Source organism: Drosophila simulans, chromosome X (assembly GCF_016746395.2).
Source record: "Drosophila simulans strain w501 chromosome X, Prin_Dsim_3.1, whole genome shotgun sequence".
Taxonomy (NCBI): domain Eukaryota; kingdom Metazoa; phylum Arthropoda; class Insecta; order Diptera; family Drosophilidae; genus Drosophila; species Drosophila simulans.
The window spans coordinates 434765-455918 of NC_052525.2; the positions used below are offsets into that span (position 1 = coordinate 434765).

Below are 21154 nucleotides of genomic sequence, written 5' to 3' on the forward strand. Positions count from 1 at the left end.
TAGAGGGTCAGACAATTTTGAAATGCACTTGAGGGTATTGGGAACTCGAGAGCGTGTGCGTTTCGAGCTGGATGCACTTGCAAAAACCACTTTAGGTTCCTGCTCTGCACTTGCGCCGCTTGACCAAGCAAGGACTCATCGGGAGTTCTTTAAGAGGAAGGAAGAAGCTTTTGACAGAATCCATTTATCGTTCTATAATGGGTTTTTATTCACATCTTCATCAACTATCAATACAATATCTAAATCTCCATAAGCGCCAACACGGTCTTCCTTTGAGCTTCATTTTTGGAAAAACGCCCATTGAGTGCTTTTAAGAAGTGATCCCCAAAGGGCTCATATCGCTCCGAGATCTTCACCAGCACTCCCACCGCGATTGCCACTGTGTCCGGCCCCCCAGAGCGACAAGATGTCAGTATGGGGAACAGATAGCTGCTGGCACAGCTCCTGAGATCGCTTACAAATAAGGGGCGGTCGATGGGGCTGGCTTCGAGTCGAGAGATACGGGCATAAACAAATAGCTCGCGATCCAACCACCGAGCGGGTGCGACAGGGACGAATAGAGTGGCTAGAGTGGCTAGAGAGGGCAGTCCACCCCACCTGGGTGGTGCTCTCAGTAGTAGTGCGATGGAGCTGGCCCCCTGATACGGTGGTGCAAACGGTAGCCGTAGCCCGTTCTCGCGCCCGATAAGAATCGAGCGGCCGAACGAGACGAGGCGGGACGAAGCCAAGCATGTTGCTACAACATTGGAACAGGCAGTCCGCATTTAAATTGAGCTGATTAGCCAGCATATCAATCTGTAGCGTGTGGCCTGGTCTTTCCTAGCTCATACAAATGTTGCGGGTCGTGCTGCGTTCCCTGGTGTCTGCGGCATTATCACCAATATCGATATCGCCTCGACACGATTGCAAACAAAAACAAAACGAAAATAAAATAAAATAACACAGTAAACAGAAAACAGAAAACGAACCGAACAGGAGTTTTATGGAGCCCCACAACAACTCCTGATCGAGCAGCGATATTATTTGTCAATAAACGTACGCCCCACAATTCACCCATAATAATAAACTATGGCTCGGGTCTTATTTTTATTAATTTATGATTCGGCTTGAACTCGCATTTAACTCGGGAGTTAAACCTGGCACTGCTGCCCCTCCCCGCCCACCTTGGTTAGGGGCTGCCCAAACATCAAGTGGTGGTCTTATGAGCGCCCATTATGATATTTATCGACAGCCACTCGACAAATTTATTCACCCGCACTCACTAATGGATTGGATTGGATTGGATCGCCTGCTCCGCGGTGTCTTTCGTCAAAGCGTCAGTGCTGACTCCAACGGACAGCCCGGTGGACGGGCAGACAGGTTGCGGTTAGATACCGCGGGATTAGGTGCTGATTTAGTACACATTTCCCTGGGGGATAGCTCACTTTCTAAATTGCAAAATTGGGTGGGGTGGGTGGAAGCGATATGACTGCTCCAGGACAGGATGTCAGATATCGAATTTGCTCATAGGCGAGACATTCTATATGTATTATATAGCTGCTAAGGGATTGGCTGAATAACGAATTCTGATTCCGATCACTTGGCACCACTGTGCACTGCAGCTGAAGACCCAGTAAAAATGAGAGGTACAAGAACAAATATAAGCGAAAAGCCCGATTTGGGGCGTTGTGAGTATCTCCCGGCTGGAATATATCACTGCGGCCCAGTTAAGTGCATGTGTGTACATATAGTACCCCTATGTATGCATATATGTACATATACAAATATATGTACGTATGTATTCGGGGGGCAGCGATAACTGCAGCTCACACCTACAGGGATAGCTTTATCGATACTCTGTGTACACTATTGATATTTGTTCAACTCGGCTGCCTTCGACGCTCTCCTGTTCACTGCGTGTGCTTTGCTTAATACCTATTTGACTTTAATAAGTGATTGTTGTGCCGTTTAAAGAGTCCCCCGTTGCGCCACTCAAATTCTACAGCTATCCGGTTGCCTGATTCCGTTTCTCCAGTTGCCCAGTTGCCCGGTTCTCCGGTTCTCCGATTCTCAGCGGATCATCGGGCCGCGAAGTCTTATGGCGGTGGGTCCAGGCTTCCCGGGTTATTCCATTGCCAGTGCGCTAAAAGCACTGGATCGCAGTGATACTCGTATCGGCGCTTCTAGAGCGAGAGAGATAGCCAGCCAGGCAGTGAAGGAGCAAGCGAGATAGGGCCGCAAACGGACGCTCTCTTTTGGCGGACAGATTGTTGTTTTTCAACCGACGACGTTTTTATGGCTTATTGAATTTGGCCAGCGGCAGTCAAAAAGCGCGCGCTACGCCTGCCACAACTGCCGGGTTCGATCCGAATTCTATATCTGCTATATATATACATATCTTCCGCTGCATATCGGAAAATGTAACTCTCGATCAAGTGCAGCTGACTTATAATAATCAAATATATCACGCCTTCGTCGCCTAATTACACACACATCAATTAAAAAGTGATCGCGCATTAAAAACCCATCACAAAATATAATTCGTCGACAAATAGTGTATTAAATAAAATAATTCATTTAATGTGAACCACCAGCAATTCAGTTCAACTATCCACCACCCACGTTCAATTTGTATGAGCTTTTTTTTCTGTTCAATTTCTTTTACTGTTACTGTTTCGCTCGCTGTATTCCTTGCGATTTTCCCGACGGTTCCGATTTTCCGCACGCGAGAGCCTTAATTATGAGCAATTATAATCCGAATTGCGGTTACTTCGAGGATTGCAGCTACTACACGAACAACGTGTTTCAACAGGATTATTGCATGCAGACGGATTACGAGTACAACAAGCATGTCTACGAGTAAGTACAGCCGAAAGTCTCGGCCCGGATTCAGAAATTCTGAACTCGAAATCACGAATCGAAAATGGGCCGACGGCGAATCGGCACACACAGTTCGTAACTCGTTAAATAATTAAAAATATTCTAATGTTGGAGAATGAATATGGCTTCTAAAGCAAGCCAATGGGGGTGTCTTCTTCTTCTTCTTCTGGTAATTGGTTACTTACGATTTGGGAAAATCTGAATAAGCTTAATCTACACTGCCGGATTAAGGCGCAACTATATTTGGAGTTTTATTGGAAGTTACTCTTTGGGGACAACACTTGACAAGCGTTTAATTGTCCACTCCTCTGCCATCACTCAAATTCATTCATTACCCCGTTATCAGTCAATCGAACATAAAGCATTTTTCGTTGTCATCCAGTCAAGACATCTGTCGTTCACAGTTCACAATCTCCCATTCACAAGTCTCGGACCTGAATGGTCGGTCACATGAGATTGCAAGTATAGGGCATTGAGAAGATATGATTATATTTTGGTATAGCAACATTAAATCTGCAGTAATGACGCCCAGTTATCTTCAAGGAACGGATTAAGTTATTGATAAAAGACAGACCTGCAAGACGAGTGAAATCAGTTGGTAATATTAAAACTGTGGAACCGAACAGAAACCTATTACTATTACTACTGAATGCTCTTGTCCTTTTTCCATTGATCGTTCGTGGGATTGAAGATACTTGCTTCCGTACATACATGTATGTATGTATGTACGTACATATACTCGTACGCACCTGCATCAAGTGTCACAATATTTCCTAGAAATCGATGAGGCAATTAAAAACAATTTAATTTGAAATGAGCTAAGAAAACACACAACACACAAGCCGGGCTAAGAAAACACCGGTCGGAAACAGAACGGGACAGGAGCAGGATCAGGGCACGTCGCATTAACATTTAATATAACATAATGAATTTGAATTGGCCACCACCGAGCCGGATCGAAACGAGGTCCGTTCTCGGCTCAGTCCCTCATTTTCGCACAATCGTAAGCCAATGTTACAGCGTTGTGAATGGTCTGGCGATGGGACTCATAGTCATCCACCGGCGGACCGACTGACTGGTTGGTAAGCCCAGGCAGAAAGGTGCTGGCATACGTATCGTTTATGGTAACACCCAGCACAGAGCAGCACAGCCCAGTCCAGCCAAGCCAAAAACCAAAACCCGAGTGCAACAATGCGCATTATATTCACTTTGTCACCTTTTCCGACGGCGGGGTTTTTGAAAAACCAAAACACATGTTTAGTGAAATCACCTGGAAAATCACACAAACAGGAGAGAACGAGGCGACAGGCAAAATTTGGGTTTAATTGGGTTTGTCCATAATCGTTGCATCGAACCCTCGGATAATCCGGGATAATGCTGTTTGCCAAATAAAACCAATTCCATTTATTTGTGCTTTATGTCATATGTGAGCCGGATCGCTACCCGCGTTCATTGATGAACCGCAGGATCTCCGTACGTATGTACGTGTGTACGTATGTACAACTCATATACCGAATACCCAGCGCTTAGTCCCGCTTTCAATCTCGGAATTCCCTGCGACGGCCGTCGTAGCTTCGAACGGCAGGTTGGGTTTTCCTTTCGTTACGGAACCCCCTTTGCAGAAAGGGCGCAGCCTGAAGGACAACTGAAAGCGGACGCGCTACTCTTGTCTCCCTGAAATATGAAGTTCGAAAAAATAATTTCATTTTAACGCAGAGTCCCCAAAGCAAGTCATTCAAGTTTGACGTACTTCAAAAGAAACAAAAAAAATAAAAAACAGCGCCGCATAAAAACTACGAAAAGAGCATGGCAATAAAAGGTTGTCAGCTTCAAATGCCTGGGAATGTGTGCACATGTCCGCGACGATGGTGACGACCGATGAGCCAGGAAGTAAACAAAGCCCAAACCCACAAGAAAAAATTCAGAGCAATCGCGGGCACATATCCGACCTTCGAATCACCTGTCTTCGCCGCTTTCGATTGGCATTATTATGAGCTATTCGGTCGGAAGTCGCTATAAATCTCTTATGTGTGATAATGTGTAATGTATATGTGCAATTACCTGAAAGTTTTCTGCTGTATCCTTAAGAATTGTCTCAAATGCGATCTAACGGCGAACTCCACTTTGGAGCAACTGGTGGATACATTCCTTCTAATTCTTTTTCTTTCTGTTTCCCCAACATCAACGACGAGCATAGGCCGGGTAACGACCTTTAAGTGCACAATTAAATGAGTAAATAATCAAAAATATAAAAATAATTAATTTTAATAAAATTAAAAGAAAACTCTGAGCAGTAATCCGATTTCTTCAAATGCTCCAATACTTTTCCGACCACTACTCTGTTCGCATGTCCTCGTTCAGGAAACTGTTACCCGCCAAATAAGAGGAAAATTCAGCTTTTTTTCGCTTAAACGGCGCTGTCAAAAAAAAAGGGCCACTTGCCAGGAAAATGGAATGGGTGGCCATGCATAAAGTGGGAGTTGGGGAAGTAATAAAAGAGGAGCAAACCAAGAGCAGGGAAAAAGAAATGCATGCATATAGGCGAAAAACAACGGCTAGAAATTGATACATTTCATACAATTTACTTGCAGTTGCATTTCAGTCCGCCGGGACGCGTGACTTTGTGACATTTAATGCCAGTTTGTCAGCTGGCTTTGTCGACGGCATCGCATGCGCTATATGGGCTAGGCGGATACGAAAATAACACAATGAAATTTGCACCCGCGACAGGCATTTTGAATTCAAGTCTCCGTTTGATAGGCCTTTAACGAAGCATGTGATGTGGTGAAGTGCTACCTACAAGTGGGCAGGAAGGAAGCGGGGCCACTTCGTCTTCGTACTCGTACAGCGGAAAAACACAATCAGCCAATTTAAAGCGGTACGCATGAAGCAAGGATTATTCCATTGAATCGAATGGACAACCAACCGTATGGCTCATTTGAAAATCGAAACTGAAAGGAGATCAGAGCCCGAGCCCACGCATTCCAACTTGAATGCAGTTATGGATTCGATCCCGCATCTACCACCACAAAGGCCAAGGTGATGTTCGAAAAAATCAAATTAGGGAACAACACAAAGGCAAACAAAGCGATGCACTGGTCATTTCGCATGCTGAGCCATTCAAACAAAATATACCATTTATGCTAGCGGGAATCGCCTTGGCATTTGGAATAAATTGCGAATGAATCGACCGAGCTGGCGACAGGACTGTTTTCCAGGTTTTCCTGGTCGACCTGGGGCGCCCAGCTGTGAAGGAAGTAGGAAGTGCGCAAAGGAAGTTGGTCGCACTAAACTCAGTTGACCAACTGACCCGACAACTCGTAGACTCCTAAACCCCTAAACTCCCAAACTCTGGCACACTGACACAGTGGGAAGTGCAGCACAAAAAACGACATGGAAAGACCAGGACAGGCAGTCGGAAAACCCATTTGTCAAGTTCCGGGGCGCTCCTCACCGAGATCCTACAGCTGCACAAGAGATACATGTACTCATACCAGCACAGATGCGAACGCAAATACAATGGCGGGACACATCCTTGCCCATCATCCTCTTCGATTAGCCATTGATCCGGTGAATGATCCAACCTCTTTTGAAGCCAACGCACGGGTTGCCATATCAACTTTTTATTAGCCACAACAGGAAGCTGCAAAATAATTGTATTTCTTTTGCAGCATGTAGAATCGTTTTTTGTCGCAAGCAATAAAATGGCTTTTAATTATCAGATAAAACTTCAAAAGTAAAATTCTGATCAAGTAGACCAGCTGAATGTTTCTATTGTCCCTAAGTTGACTTAAACCCCTGATGGATTGACTAAAATTGACTTCGGATTGACTCGAGAATGGAAATCTTCTACTCTCGGCCGTTTGGGATCAAAAGCCACCCCAAAGGCGGAAGAAACATCTAAACGACGAGCCGACTGATCAGCCCGAAGAAACCCAAACAGATAACCAGCTGTATTTGCTCAGATACCAACCAGTACATTCGCATCTTAAAGGTCCTTTTTGACTTTTATGCAGCACGGGCAACGCCTTCTTGTTAGGACCCATCCCCTTACATAACACATTTCTCATCTGGGCAAACAAATTAGCAGGAATCAATAGAGTAATAGACGGCTACAGGATCACGCCAGCACAACTGACCAGAGGACACAACCTCTGCGGATCAATGAGAGAGCATTCGGATGGGGAGATACACTGTTAAAATACATATTTCCAAATTTAAATGTTATATATGCTAAGCATAAGACGTTTCGCATAACTGTATCACACTAGCTGCAATTCTCGTGATTAACATACGATACGAATGTACTTATTAAAATTAAGACTGTATTGCGGGCTGGCAGTAACGAATCATTCTGGCCAAGGTATAATAAAAATGGGTAAAAGTAAAAACTCGTATTTTTTAAAAGCTGAAAAACTTATGGTTAAGTACATATACTTATTTCAAAGACCTTTTTTTCGTGTGCACACACATAGGTGAATGATGCATTTCCGGCGAGAGAACAATACACAATCCCTTTGGCAAAACTCGTTTCCATTTTTTTGGTTTTTGTAAATCACTTCCGCGCAACGAATTGGAGACCCGAAATTGTCATGGACGTCAATTGACAACAGGAGTCGGCCAAAACCAGGGGCGAGAAGGCGGGAGGGGGGCTGCAGAGCTCTAGGGCTATAGAGTAGAGGGTCAGGTCAAAAGGGAGAGCATAGGCAGATCCGGAAGGTAAATTAAAATGGATGACAATGGGATGAGCGAGGGAGGGGGGAGGGGCTGCAGCCAAACGAGCATTAAATGAATTACTGAATGAATAAGTGTGAATAAGTGTCAGTGGTAGTGTGAGTATGTCTGTGAATGGCTCCGAGTGCTCACATGAGCGTGTGTGTGTGTGTGACTGTGCGTTCGTGGCACGCTGCTCGAGGCTGCTGCAACATGGCCGCCTAATTGTATCCGCGTTAAGCAAACACCTTTTGCCAAATACCTCGATTTTTACGCCTGGCGAGGCGTTTAATTGGGGTTGTTATGTTCGGAGTTCCCGCTCACATATACTCAAATGTATGGCCCAAAGCATGCCGGGTCTTTTGCTCGGTTTGCCTGCGATTAACAACGTCGATTTGTGACACCCAACATACTTTATTGCATTCGAATGCGAGTGGTTTGGTGCATTGTGTATCTGTCGGATGCGAATGCGATTGGGCCAGCACGCTGTCACACTTGAAATCGCACTGCCAAAGGACAGCTGGCCCTAACTGAGTAGGAAGATCCTAATGCGGACGCCAAAGATCCCAGCAGATGGACTTTTTTGAATGAGCATTTCATTTTAAAGTTCTACTTACACAATCTATGGAAACAGCGACTAATTGGCACCACAAAGTGCAAGCTAATGTAAACCATTCGACGATGAAAAGTTATGGAATATTAGAGTCACTTTTAAGTTGATGAAAACATCTTGCTGTCTTTTCTAAGCCGCAAATAGCCCTCTGCTGTCGGTGGACCTCCACCCTTTGCAACGAAAATATATTGAAAATGTATTCACAAAATCAAAATAAACTAGGCAATGCCGAAATCCGTAAAGGCCGAGCAGGAGGACGACAAGGACGAGAGCTGCAATTGAAGTTGTTTGTACTTAGAAATAAGCACAAACAAAGTAGTTTGAAGTGCGGAAAATACAGAAGCATGCATACAAAAATAAATAAATACACAAATAAAGGAGCAGAGGCCAATAAAAAACAAACGAGTTTTTGCGAGAATCGAATTGAATTCGTGTGTAATTCGAATGCCAGCGCTCCACACAAACACAGATAAATCCATGAGATACTAAAACTTCCTGCGGAAGCTAAGCCATAACAACAACGTCGACGCACACAAAGGTTTTACTTTGATATTAAATGCAACATCATCATTAAGCCCAATAACAATGGCCAACAACGAACGCCCGGGAAGATGGGCGTGTGCACAATGGGAGAAATTTCCCCGAAAAGTCCTTTGGCGTATTCAAAATTTCCCAAACATGCGCGTCAGCGCACGGTGCATATAACTCTCCTGCTCGCACGCTCTTCCGATTGGCCAGGCGGCCATGACGCGCCCACTTGACGGCGACGTCGTCGTCGGCAGAGGTTATTACAAGATAAAATTCTACGCCCTCCACACACCATCTCCATTCCCTCATGGGGAAGAATAATGGTGCGAAGTCATGAGCGACAGTGGGGTGCCTACTTTTGGAGGGCGGATGCTCGTAGGGATCATGGAGCTTCCTTCGTATACATACCATATATATATATGTTTATGCATGTACTGATGGATATATGTATATAGCCCCCAGCCCATATGTAAATGGGGCCAGCGCCAACGGACTCTTGCCATGTTTTCAATTGCCTCGGGTGGACACCCCCAACTCAGTCTGTCCTGTCTGTTACTGCTCGTGCTGATTATGTATATTCCCATACTTTACTTTGGACCCCCTCGCTCGCACTCTCCCTAGCTGTGAGTGTCCGGGGTATGTCCCGAAGCCACCTCTCAAGGAACGGCGCCATGTATTGGCGTTTGAAGGATCTGCACTAATCACGAGTTGGCTTACGAGTATGAAATCGAAATTCGAATTGCACGAACAGCGACACTCCTCGTACATAAGGCACCTATTTCAGTGCCCAAGTGGTCTATAACAGTTCCGTTGCACGCAAGAAATTTGATTCCCAAAGAACGTACCGTGAAGTAAACTAAATGTCCAAGTATAGAAGCATACCACTAACACGGCAGAGAATAAGAGGCCTTCGCACAAATAACTTTCCTACACTGGTATGATAAAGTGAGAATACATTTAAATAGGGTTTTCGCAGTGCGCATTTTAAGTATTGAAATTAATTGTCGTGGTTCAAAATAAGATTTCGTTTCTAACTAATATAAAATTACACATGTGACCAATCCTCCCGAGATCTAATCATGGTTGGTACTCAAAATCTCAAAGCATTGCAACCCGACTGAGATTTTCAATGATGAATTGATCTGATTCTTAAATAGCCAACTACATATAGAAAAGGTGCGAGTGTAATCCCAGCAAATCTTTCTTATCGCTCACGTTCCTCAGGAGGATAATGGCTGATATCACCATCTGATATTATCGTGCTAAATGCCGGTCACAATCACATGTCCCGCCCTGTCCTGTCCTTGGACCCATTGCATAGGCGCCAAAAGTCGGGCCAGAAGTTCCCGCTCCGGAAGTGGAAGTCCAGAGTTGCAGAGAGCTAATAATGATAAATACAATTAAATGACGCGGCGAATGCTGACAACATCAAGTGCAGAGCACTGCTGGAAGAGAGCGGCCCAATCCCAGAATCCCAATCTGGGAACGTCAATCCGACGTGCCTGAGGAGGTTCGTGAGGCGCTACAATGGCCTCGCATACACACTCACTCTCGCACACACACACAAGCAAACACACGCAGAGGCTGCAGCACACACACACTCTCACTCAAGTGGCACTCTTGAGAGCGGCAGAGAAAGCAACAGGAAAGAGTTAGAGCGGGATGACGTGCGGCATAAGGACTCGGTTCACATCGTCCGTCTCGCTCTGGCGACGAATGGTGGTTGGTTCTCTCGGTGGTTGAATAGGCCACTCACATTGTTGCCGTATCCTTGTTGAAAAGGACATAAGAAGCCACTTAGCGCGCCCAACAAAGCCGAGAGTCTCTCCAGTCTGGCTGTGTGCGTGTGTGTGTTTGTGTGTGTGTGTGCGACTATCCGAGTATCTGCGTTATGTGCCCAATGGCAGAGGGATGCAGATACAGATATGCACCACATACATAGTGATACCCAAAGACACCCCGAGCATACGACCTGGTACTTTTCTGCCGTTGGTTGTTGGGTTTTGGTTATTGGCTGTTCTGAAGCGACTTGGACTCGTGTTGAGTTCTTGATGCCTCGTTAGTTGTTGATGACACTTCAGTTTGGAATGTTTAGAGTGCGCTGCTCCGCGGAACCGTGCAACTGAGAAATCGAGAAACGACTCGCGACCCTTGAACTATCGAACTTTCCCGGTGATTAACTTAAACTTAAGCCTAAATTGAACTATGTCTGGAATTTAAGTTGCCGAACCAGGATACCCGCCTAAATCATCGCAGTGCTACCCAGTAAATACACATATTTTTTTCCGTGCTCCGATCACCGTAACAGCTCCAAAGTGGCGGAGAAACGCAAAAGTCCGCCCACGCCGCCACCCGCGTCGCAGCGTAGCAAATCGAACAGTGGTTCCCCGATATCGCAAAGCGATATGACCACGTCAGCGTCCTTGGAGAGGACCCCCTCAAAGCGGGATCGAGATCGCGAGCGGGACAACAGCAGCGGTCTGGGCAGCGCCGGCAGCTTGCCCGCATCGCCCCAAAGCGCGATCACGGTGAGTCCGTCCTCCCCAGCCACGCCGAAGCGCCCGCTGCGCACCTCAACGCCCTCGCTGGAGCGGAAGAGGGAGCGTGAGGATCGGGAGGACCTGGAGGATCGCAAGGAGCGGCAGGAACGGCACGAGCGAGACAGAGATCACGAGAGATTCGCCACAGTCTTCAGCACCGCCAGCACCACCGTGCCCACGAACACAAGTTCCAGTTCCGGATTGGCGCCGGAACAGCTCCGCATTCCGACGGGCGCAGCCGCCTTCAGCGGATTCCCGGGGCTCCACAGCATGAGTAGCCTCATGCTTCCATCGTCGGCGGCTGTGGCCGCCGCAGCAGCTGCCCCCTTTCTGCCCTGGTCGCCCATCCTGCTGCCGCCGTGGAACCACGCCCTCCTACCAGCCGCCTTCTATCCGGCGGCCCTGCGAAACGCTTTGCCCGGGTAAGCACAAGGATTCCAATGGAATAATTAGAATATTGATACCTCTGGATTGGTGGACACAAACCTATGAAACAAATGATTTAAATGTTTCGGTTACGAAAAGCATATTTTGGTGATACGTTGACACAAGTTCATTCTGGTTCTTCTAATTAACACTTTGATGGCATGGATCTGGCCAAGATATGCATAAAAAGGACATGTCTCAGATTGAAACAAAATTACTGACGACCGACAATACGTTTGCCTTTCATGGCTGACCACTTTGTAAAAAACAGATATGGTTTTCAAGGTTTTGAGTTCCCGATTAATGATATATATCTTCCTATTAATTCTCCTAATCTAATGATTGGGAAGATTGGGTATTGAAAGCAGAATCTGTAGAATGCGCAAGACCAGCCATATTTTGCAATCGCCTTCGCCTAAGCTCCGACTCAAAATCACACCCTGCGAGCCTCTGCCTCCGTATTAGTGTTTAGATCCCATATAGCTGATGGACTTTTCCGGCTAATCCTGGTAGCTCCTTAAATTAGCCAAGCGCGCAAAGCGCGCAAGTACAGGACACAGGGCATAATTCCCCCGCCTCTTTGATCTGGCAAGTACTCAAGGTCCTGGCGAATGGCGGTTGGGAAATTCTGGCTTGTTGTTCGAGCCTGGCTTAGAAATTCCCGTAGGTGAGAGCCAGGGAAACCCCAATCGGGAACGACATGTGTACGGCAGACACGGGACTCAGATGCCTTCGAGATACTGGCGTCACACTGTCTGGCAATGGGATTTCCGCTCAGGAGGACGGGGAATGCCCGTGTAGCCTGTCCATAGCGTGGGAAATTCGCGAGTCGGGGTCTTCGGGAAAACTCGAAATGGGAAAACCGGAAGCAAGCAAACTTGCGCCAACATGTGGCACGACCTGTTTCGACCCGTAGAGTCCCTGCTGACCTGTGCTGACCTGCACTGACCCGAGCAGGTAGCTGCGATCCGTACGAGGAGGATTTGCGTTTAATTGTTGATGGTATTAGGCAAATCAAAACTCGGGGTCTGACCGGGACTAGGTGTCAATAATCCAGCGATTTGGGTGCACTTATTCAAAGTTAATTCCGGGGGAAATATGTGCGATTTCGGTTCCGCAGCATGCTCGCAGGATGCACACCCCCACCTCCTTGTCTTCTTAACGACGGCAAGTGCAAAAATCTGTGAAAGTCAGAGCGCTACAGGTAGTGCAGGTAGTTTCCTTTGCATATCCCGACCAAAGGGACCTCCCTTTGTTAAACCTTCCGGCCATTCATACGATTGACACAGGATGTCGCTGCAATAAGCATGAAACAGGGAAAAAATAGTTCCACGTCCTCTAAGGAGCCATCTTTATACTCGGGGAGTCATTAATCACTCGATTATATGGCAATTTGTCGGGACAATTAAGAAACTACACAGAATCTCAAAAAACTCCTACAACTCATCTTTGGTATGCCTTCTGTCATTTTTCTTTAAAACTGAAGGCGATTGAGTGTTCAATTGAAATGAGAAATAAACATTTAACATTTAGAATTAATATATTAATCCCCTTGCAGCTTATTTGATGCAAAGGTCCCGTCGTCCCAACGCTCTGGCTTCCATATATCGGACATCCTGAACTTGGAGGGCTCCGAGCTGAAGAATGCAGCAGCTGCCGCCGCCGCCGCCGCCCACCACGGCAGCGATTTGAGTCACCACTCGGGCAGTGAATCCACCAGTGGACATCGCGGCCAGGGATCTCACACCTCGCCTTCGGCGCTCTCGCCCACGCCAGCGGGCGTTTCCGTGGACGAGCACCACAATAGCAGCGGGACTGGGGGAGGAGCGGGAGAAGCGGATCACCACAGCACCACCGAGCATCACGCCCCTCCGAGCCATCCACAGCAACAGCACCCGCACCACCAGCAGCACCACCACCCTCACCTCCTCCTCCAGCAGCAGCACCATCAGCAGGCGGTGGCCCCACTCCCTTTGGCGCACCACCAGAGCGGCGAAGCCCAAAGCCACGCCCACGCCAACGCAGCCGCCGCCCATCTGCTGGCCAGCCACAATGCAGCGGCTGCGGCTGCTGTGGCCGCCGGCCAATACCTGCCCAACCTGCCCAAGAACTTCCCGGGGAGCTTCGGCGACGAGATGTCCTCGTACCACCACATGGCCCAAACCATGCTGCAGCACTCGGGCAGGAGTGCGTGGATCAAGGAGAACGAGCTATACGGTAAGCGAATGTTTCTACTCATAAATGGATACGCATGTATCCATTTTCATTTGCTCCATTTCCAGGAGATAGCCCCTGGCCATACCAATAACCAAGTTAGAGTTGGCTTTTTGAAGAATCAACATTTAAATGGCAACTTGTAGGTGGTAAGGGTGGGATATGAAGCAAGTCTTTGGATCCCAAACAAATATCCTTATGAATCGTGGGTAGGCCAAAGAGCAACGAATTAAATAGTTTTCAAAATAGAATTATCAATGAGGTCCGCGGAAGCCCACTTGAGGAAATTTCCAATTTTCGACTGCATTTAACCCCCGATTAACTGGCCGACTAATGATACTGTTCCGTAACCACTCACTGCTCCAGAGAGCCAGAGAGTTTAAGCAGTCGAGCGATGAGGCAGCTGTATTTGCATACCCTGTGGACTCGACGGATTCACGTGCTTCAGGGTGTGACAAGCTTTGTTTGATACTGGCCCTGTTGTGTTTTATTTTCGTTAGCAGTTAACTGCGGATCGAAATGGGTATATAACTGGGAATCAAGGAGCAGGGGTTGGGCTTCCCCTTTAATCATGACTAATAGTTTGTATGCGCTTCACACTTCAGGATTAGCCCTGTTGTTTTTCTGGCAGTTGACGTCCTTCGTGTCCTTCGGCCAGGACATTCAATCGCTGCCCGCTCGATCGCTTCTTGTTGTTGCGGCCCAAACATTTCTCATCCTGGAAATTTATGGCACGCACTTCCGCCTCATCCCTTCCCACCTCTGTTATTATTCCTTTATTGTTTAGCTACAAATTATAGCTGCTGCCCACTTGCCGTTTTTTTATTTTCTCTTGTCTGCTCTTTTTTGGGAGTTTCCACAGCTGTGAAGGAGTCGAGGAGGAGTCATTTTGATTATATTAAGTTATTAATTTGTTGAGTTGTCATGGTGAGCGCATGGCTTCCCTGGCAGGGCAAATGCGGCTAGCTCGGTGGGAGCTGATATGCGAGCATTAGGAGCTCCTACGACCATTGGATTTGTTGTTTTATCAATGTCCCACGAGGGAATCCCCGGGCAGGTGAATAAACACATTAGAAGACATTATTTGAAATACATGGCAATAGGAATAGAAAGGCAGCTAGGACGTGTTCCGATTCTTCGGAATGCTGCCTTCGCAGCACTATCTCCAAAAGTTCGAGAGCTACGAAGGACTAAAGGGCTCTTTTTGACTTTGTATAGTTGCATGCCTAGTTTGAAGTTGCCTCAATACTGGCATAAGCCCACTGTAATGCCCCTGCAACCGCAGATCCCGCCTTAGAATATCAGAAATAGCCACACCCGGCGATAAATCACTAAATCACTATCTGTTGGAAGTTCGGAACTCTTGTGAAAGAGGGCGAACCGGAAGAGCCCCGGCTACCATTGATGTGTTTGAGGTCTGGCTTTTGTGTCGTTGTTCCATTAGGATCCTGGTTGCTGGTTTTTAGTACAGGCCCAGGATCAGCAGTCATTCAGCGAGAGATCGAAGCGATCGTTTCAGGTAGACGACGAGGGAATACCCACCTAGACATGGATTTGTATATGTATTTGTGTGCGCTGTTTGTCTCCGCCTAATTGGCGTTGTTAGGGTGAAGCTCGTAGGGGATGGGCAGGGGTTGATTTGACGCTGCGGACCATAAGGAGTGCATACATCTGGCATTTGACATTTGGATCGTTTCCGACCACAGCTTCATGTTGCGCCTAATCCAATTGCCGTAGTTGCGATCCTGACTTCCCCCTTTTGTCCCGAATTCTGCATGATCACTTGGACAATGTGGAGGGGTGTGTCGCTACATTAATTTACGGCTAAAGAGGCTTCTCAATTGCTGACAAATTCCCACCCAGGGCTCGCACCCTGCCGTTGTCTTGCTATTCGGTAGGGGGCCATTGTGAAAAATCCAAATAAATTAATGGCTATCCCAAGCAATTTATTCCTCACTTAACAGCATATTAAGAAGGGAGTTTTCTCCCGGTTTTAGCCATATATCTACTACGAAGAATTAGCACATTAACCAAAACCTTGATTTCCTCTTTGGTTTCAGGAACCCAGCAGCCCGCCAGTCCGGATAGCACCTCCCCAGTTACCTCGGAAGTGTCGTACACCTACATAGGTTCCAATTGCCAGACATCGCCTGCTCTTTCCGGCGATTACAAAAGCTACAGCCGGTCGGCCGATAGCGATGCACTGTCCGTGGGCGACGCCCTGCACACCCTCCACGGATCCTCTGGTAATGGGGGTGCCGGAGGCGCTCCGACGGCCCATGCCCTACACAACAACAATAATAATACGACAAACAACAATAACCACAGCCTGAAGGCCGAGGGGATCAACGGTGCAGGCAGTGGCCACGACGACAGTCTGAACGAAGATGGCATCGAGGAGGACATCGACGACGTGGATGACGCCGACGGGAGTGGCGGTGGGGATGCAAATGGCTCCGACGGTCTTCCAAATAAGAAACGTAAGCGACGAGTCCTGTTCACCAAGGCGCAAACATATGAGCTGGAACGTCGGTTTCGACAGCAACGTTACTTGAGTGCCCCGGAACGCGAGCACCTGGCCAGTTTGATCCGCCTGACGCCGACACAGGTGAAGATCTGGTTTCAAAACCATCGCTACAAGACGAAGCGGGCGCAAAACGAGAAGGGCTACGAGGGTCATCCTGGCCTACTGCACGGCCATGCCACCCATCCGCATCACCCCAGTGCCCTGCCCTCGCCTCGTCGGGTAGCCGTTCCAGTTCTGGTAAGGAACGGAAAGCCCTGCTTGGGCGACAGTTCCAAACTGGGAGCCGACTGCGTCTCCGTGTCATCAGCCACCGCCACCGCCATGCAGAATGCCGCCGCCCATCACTTGGTTGCCCTAAATGGAGCGGCCGCCTATCAACATGCCGCTGCAGCGGCTGCCGGCCTTCACGCCCACGCCCATGCTCACGCCCACGCCCATGGACACGGCCATCCTCACGCCCACGCCCAGAGGGCTGCCTGGTGGCCCTAATATTGCTAGGAACTGGCATTCACGGGACTGGGGGCACTTCAATAGGTGAGACAGTCAGGCCCGTGGAGCGATGAGCCAGAAGACCACGCCGCCAGATCCCCAGTGAAGCCAAGTAAAAGAATATACAAAAATAATTGAAACACATACAAATCCCTAGCGTTTAGTCTCCCGGATTTATCCTTGAGTCGCTTCTGTACATAGTTTATATATATATAATCATATATATACTTAAATGACATATATTTATCCATTCCTGGATATCAGACCAATGCCCATGACAAAAGAAAGCTACATTTCCTTCTGAATAAAAATCAATTTGCATAATACTAGTGTCTCTTGTCAAGCGCATTTAAGTCGCATAAAATTTAGAAGTAGACCCATTTTTTTTTTATTTTTTTTTTAGCCCTAAGTTTAATCCCAAAGATAAAATGTGTAAATATAATATAAAAATGAGGTAAATCTGAAAAATAGATTATTTCAAGAGAGAAATTAATAATAGGCAATATGCACCTAATTCTGTACTATATACCATATAATCAATTCAAGCGTAATAAGTGTTCACATTTTTTAGACAAAACTTATTGGCCTTTTTTTTCTATGAATACATATATAATATAGGCACTTAGTCCTAACACATATTTTTTTCGTGAGTGTGTGCGTGTATAGAGAGTAAACGGTCTTTGAATTTATAGCAAGTAATGAGTTCATAAATTGTAACAAACAACAAAGACAGTACGCTGCGGATGTAATCCAAATTGGACAACAAAGCAAATCAACACTACAAACTGCAAAGTACATGTCAGAGATTTAATAAAAACCAATTAAATACATTACAAAATGAACGATTTCCTTTTACTGCCAAAACTTAAACTAGGATATGGGCCCGATTTAATAACAAGATAGGCAGACAAGACCAAGATCCCATGAGAACCGAAAGACCAATTTATTGATCAATGCACTAAACCAACCTGTTATGTTATAAGAGTTATTGCCCCATGCACTTTATGGAATCGTAAATGGCACCCTCTCCCGCATTCCGTGGGGTGGTGGTGGCCTACGTATCGCCGGGCTTATAAACATGTTGGACAAACAATAAATATGGTCTTGATTATGGTTGTTAGCTACCGTTCTGCGATTGGCACCGTAATCCGTCCAGTTCGCTTGATTACGGCACCAGAACAGTTCTCGATGGATCGGGAATCGGCGAATCGGGAATGAGGGTAATGGCCATAAAGCCAGTGGGGCCGATAACGGGAGCCCGGACCCGGCTGGAAATGCAGGGTAATCATCGACTCTTGGCCGGGCAGGCGGAGCACCTTGTCTGGGGGCTCCGATTTGGAAGCAATTAACTACCCGTACACCCCTATAGCCGATGGCAAATCAGTTGGGAAGATATGGACTGCGGCACAGATATCTCGCTCTGCACCGCTTGACACAGTTGGCACATAAAGAACTCAAAGTCAAGTAGAGGCGCTGGAGTATCTCATAAAATACACCGAGTGCTATTCTAATAAACGGCAAATTAAATTACTCATCAATGGACTACTGGCACTTGGGATAAGTGGACCCACATGCTCGTCCATCCACCTACTTTCGATCAGCAACGAAAATAATATTTGCGGTGTATTAATAATCATAAAATGGGGCCCAATCATATACATGTGTATATTGGGGCGACCCGACAATAGCGAAGAGGGGTATACGAAATCGAAACCGTTTTACACGGGCCATAAACACAACAACTTTAGCTGAAGTACCATAAATATTGCCCCTCCATATGCCACGGTCCATACTTGCTCTCCACTCAGTTAATTAGACTTTAACGACTTGTTTTTCGGGATCCATCTGAATGTCTGAATGTACCAATGGGTAGCACTGACCACAGCAGCGAAAGCTGTGGAACATGCCCTCATGCGCGTGGGGCATGTCATTCGATCTCTGAGCAGCACAAGTGGCTATTTGGCGACCAACGTATGCACCCGATCTAACCCCACCCACCCAACCAAATTTGTACAGCGGGAGTCGCGAACGAATTAGCAGAAGTGAGTACATAATTGTAGCACCCTTTTATGGGGCCCATAACCCATTTGAATGGCCCGGGCAGAAGCCAACGTTGGAGTATATATGTGGCCATAAAGCCATCGATTTCCCTTATCTGGTTGTTACATGTGTGGAATACGAGTAGGAGTGGCAAAGATCCAAGTACAGCCCCTAATCGTGGCCTAATCATTTGCATACCTATATCGCGCAAATCGGAGCGGACAGGATGTTGATTGTGCCAGTATATATAGTATACTACGTAAACGAGTATATGGCCCCAGTGAGTACATTTCAATACAATTCAATGATCTAGATTAGAGTGGGCCAGTGATATAGCCCTGGGCTGAAAGGCAGGAGCACAATCGTGAAATAAACTAATAATATTTTCTCTCGCCCCCGAACTCCCCACCCAAAAAGTCCGCCGATAAGCCCGATTTCCACTGCCTGTTGGGCTGTTTGACTGTTGGACAACCCGCGACGTTTACACGCTGCGCCAAGCTGATTGCCCTCTCCCCGGAATCCCCAGACGCCGTACCACTCCTCCGACGATATCAGCGATATGTCTCACAACTGCTTGGACAGTTATTTGGCCGATCGGCCCGATCCGATCCGATTCGGTTCGGTTCGCCCGCCACCTCCGCGTCTGCGATGCCCCACCTGGTCAAGCATGCATGACCGTCATGTCAAGTACAAATGTGCAGCTTATCGCAGTGTTAACTACAACTGAGTTTTTCTGAGGGGACGGGGTTTCCTGGTGGATTCAGTGGCGTTTAATCTGTCAGTTTTTGCTTGGTACTTTTCATTACGACGACTCCCGGCTTGCTTCGAATTCGAACTTATTCCAGCTACGCGTATTTACTGACTTTATTTATTTTTCGAACCGAACCCATATACGTATATTCTTGGTAAGCATCGCGACTCGAGTCCATAATTTCCTTCGAGCCGTCAGTACAACAATACGAGCTAGTTTCTCATTAAGAAAGTTCTGAGCAAGTTAGCGTATGCTCCAGGGTATCGAAAATCCGAGAGAGCCGTCTATTGCGTTCTCTCTTATATTTTCAGAGGAGGGGAAACGGTTTCACAGCGAATTTCCCAGCTAAACGCTGTTTTTTGTAAGAACCCTTTCATTTACCCATATCTTTTAATGCCAATTGGGCAATGGAAAAAGCCGGCTCCGAATCGGAATTGAAATGATCGAGGGGCCCCTCCAGACACTTGTACCCCAAGAACGGTGCCACTGCACAGATAGATAGATAGAGATAGAGCCAAACGAGAAGGAGAAGGGGCATTGCTTACAACACTGATCGGAGGTGATTTTTGAATGGTCGGGCCTTAAACTGGAACTCCTTGAATTTGGCATTGATAAAGCTGTGGACGGGTGGACATCGGCGACACAGATATAGTCGAGATACGGATACTGAATCGCGGTTCCAGTTTGTAATGAAAAATTGATTAAGGCAGCCATACCCTATATACAAACGTATACACAAGCGCAGACGGTCCGATCAAACCATAAATTTATCACAAAATAAACGTGGAAATTAAATACAAAACAAAACAGACCAAACGAAACCGAATCAGGCCAGGAACCACAATTCCGAACTGAACAAATAAATAAGATTGCAATTAATAAAATAGTCGATAAGTGGCCATTCAGCAGCTACATAAATGTGTATGCTGAAGTTCTGGGCCCAAGTAAATTACCATTTTCGCTAGCTGGGAAATTCCTACAGAATACGGATTTTTATCAAAAATAATATTCACTTTAACAGGGCTAATCATGACTCATAGGCTAAGCCTGTGAAGTTTTATAACGTTGTTCACGCGCACTGTAAATGTAGATAGTTTAGAAATCCTAATCAAATGGAGAATGTATGGAATGGTCTTTGAATTCCTAATATGAGAAGAGTTGGATACAGAAGGGAAGGCATTTTCCCACAACTGTCCGGTGGGCTTCCACCTCCTGGCAGGAATCGTGCCCACAGGCCAAATGCAATGTTAATGACCAAACTCTCCGGCGAACACAATGTCCTGATCCCGCCGTGAAAAATGGGGTTTACAAAGTTGCGGGGCGCAGCTCTAATTAGCCAATGCGGGGTCATAAATCGGCGGCGGGGTTGGGAAAGCGGTGGGTGGGAGGCGATGGCAGACTGGTGGGGGAGGCAAATCAAATTAAGGCGCAAGTTGATGGCGCATTTTACAGTC

General features: G+C 46.8%; 1 protein-coding gene across 2 annotated transcripts; it reads left to right on the forward strand.

Annotated features, from left to right (window-relative positions):
• The first annotated feature begins 1785 nt into the window (after nucleotides 1–1785).
• On the forward strand, nucleotides 1786–17747 carry LOC6724786 (homeobox protein vnd). Of its 2 annotated transcripts, none has more exons than XM_016173264.3 (3): nucleotides 1786–2838; nucleotides 13238–13896; nucleotides 15954–17747. In XM_016173264.3, exons 1-3 carry the CDS (start codon nucleotides 2720–2722, stop codon nucleotides 16907–16909), a joined length of 1734 nt encoding a protein of 577 aa, XP_016037558.1. In that variant the 5' UTR covers nucleotides 1786–2719; the 3' UTR covers nucleotides 16910–17747. The 2 variants fall into 2 exon arrangements, with proteins under 2 accessions (XP_016037558.1, XP_002105828.1); XM_002105792.4 differs by lacking the exon at nucleotides 1786–2838 and adding an exon at nucleotides 10412–11675.
• Nucleotides 17748–21154: the final 3407 nt, after the last annotated feature.

Bases quoted from the DNA above. Each gene is read 5' to 3' on its own strand.
- LOC6724786 (XM_002105792.4), top strand. From the start codon at position 11,119: ATGACCACGTCAGCGTCCTTGGAGAGGACCCCCTCAAAGCGGGATCGA. The intron at 11,676-13,237 runs GTAAGCACAAGG...ATCCCCTTGCAG, and splicing joins CTGCGAAACGCTTTGCCCGG to CTTATTTGATGCAAAGGTCC. The intron at 13,897-15,953 runs GTAAGCGAATGT...CTTTGGTTTCAG, and splicing joins CAAGGAGAACGAGCTATACG to GAACCCAGCAGCCCGCCAGT.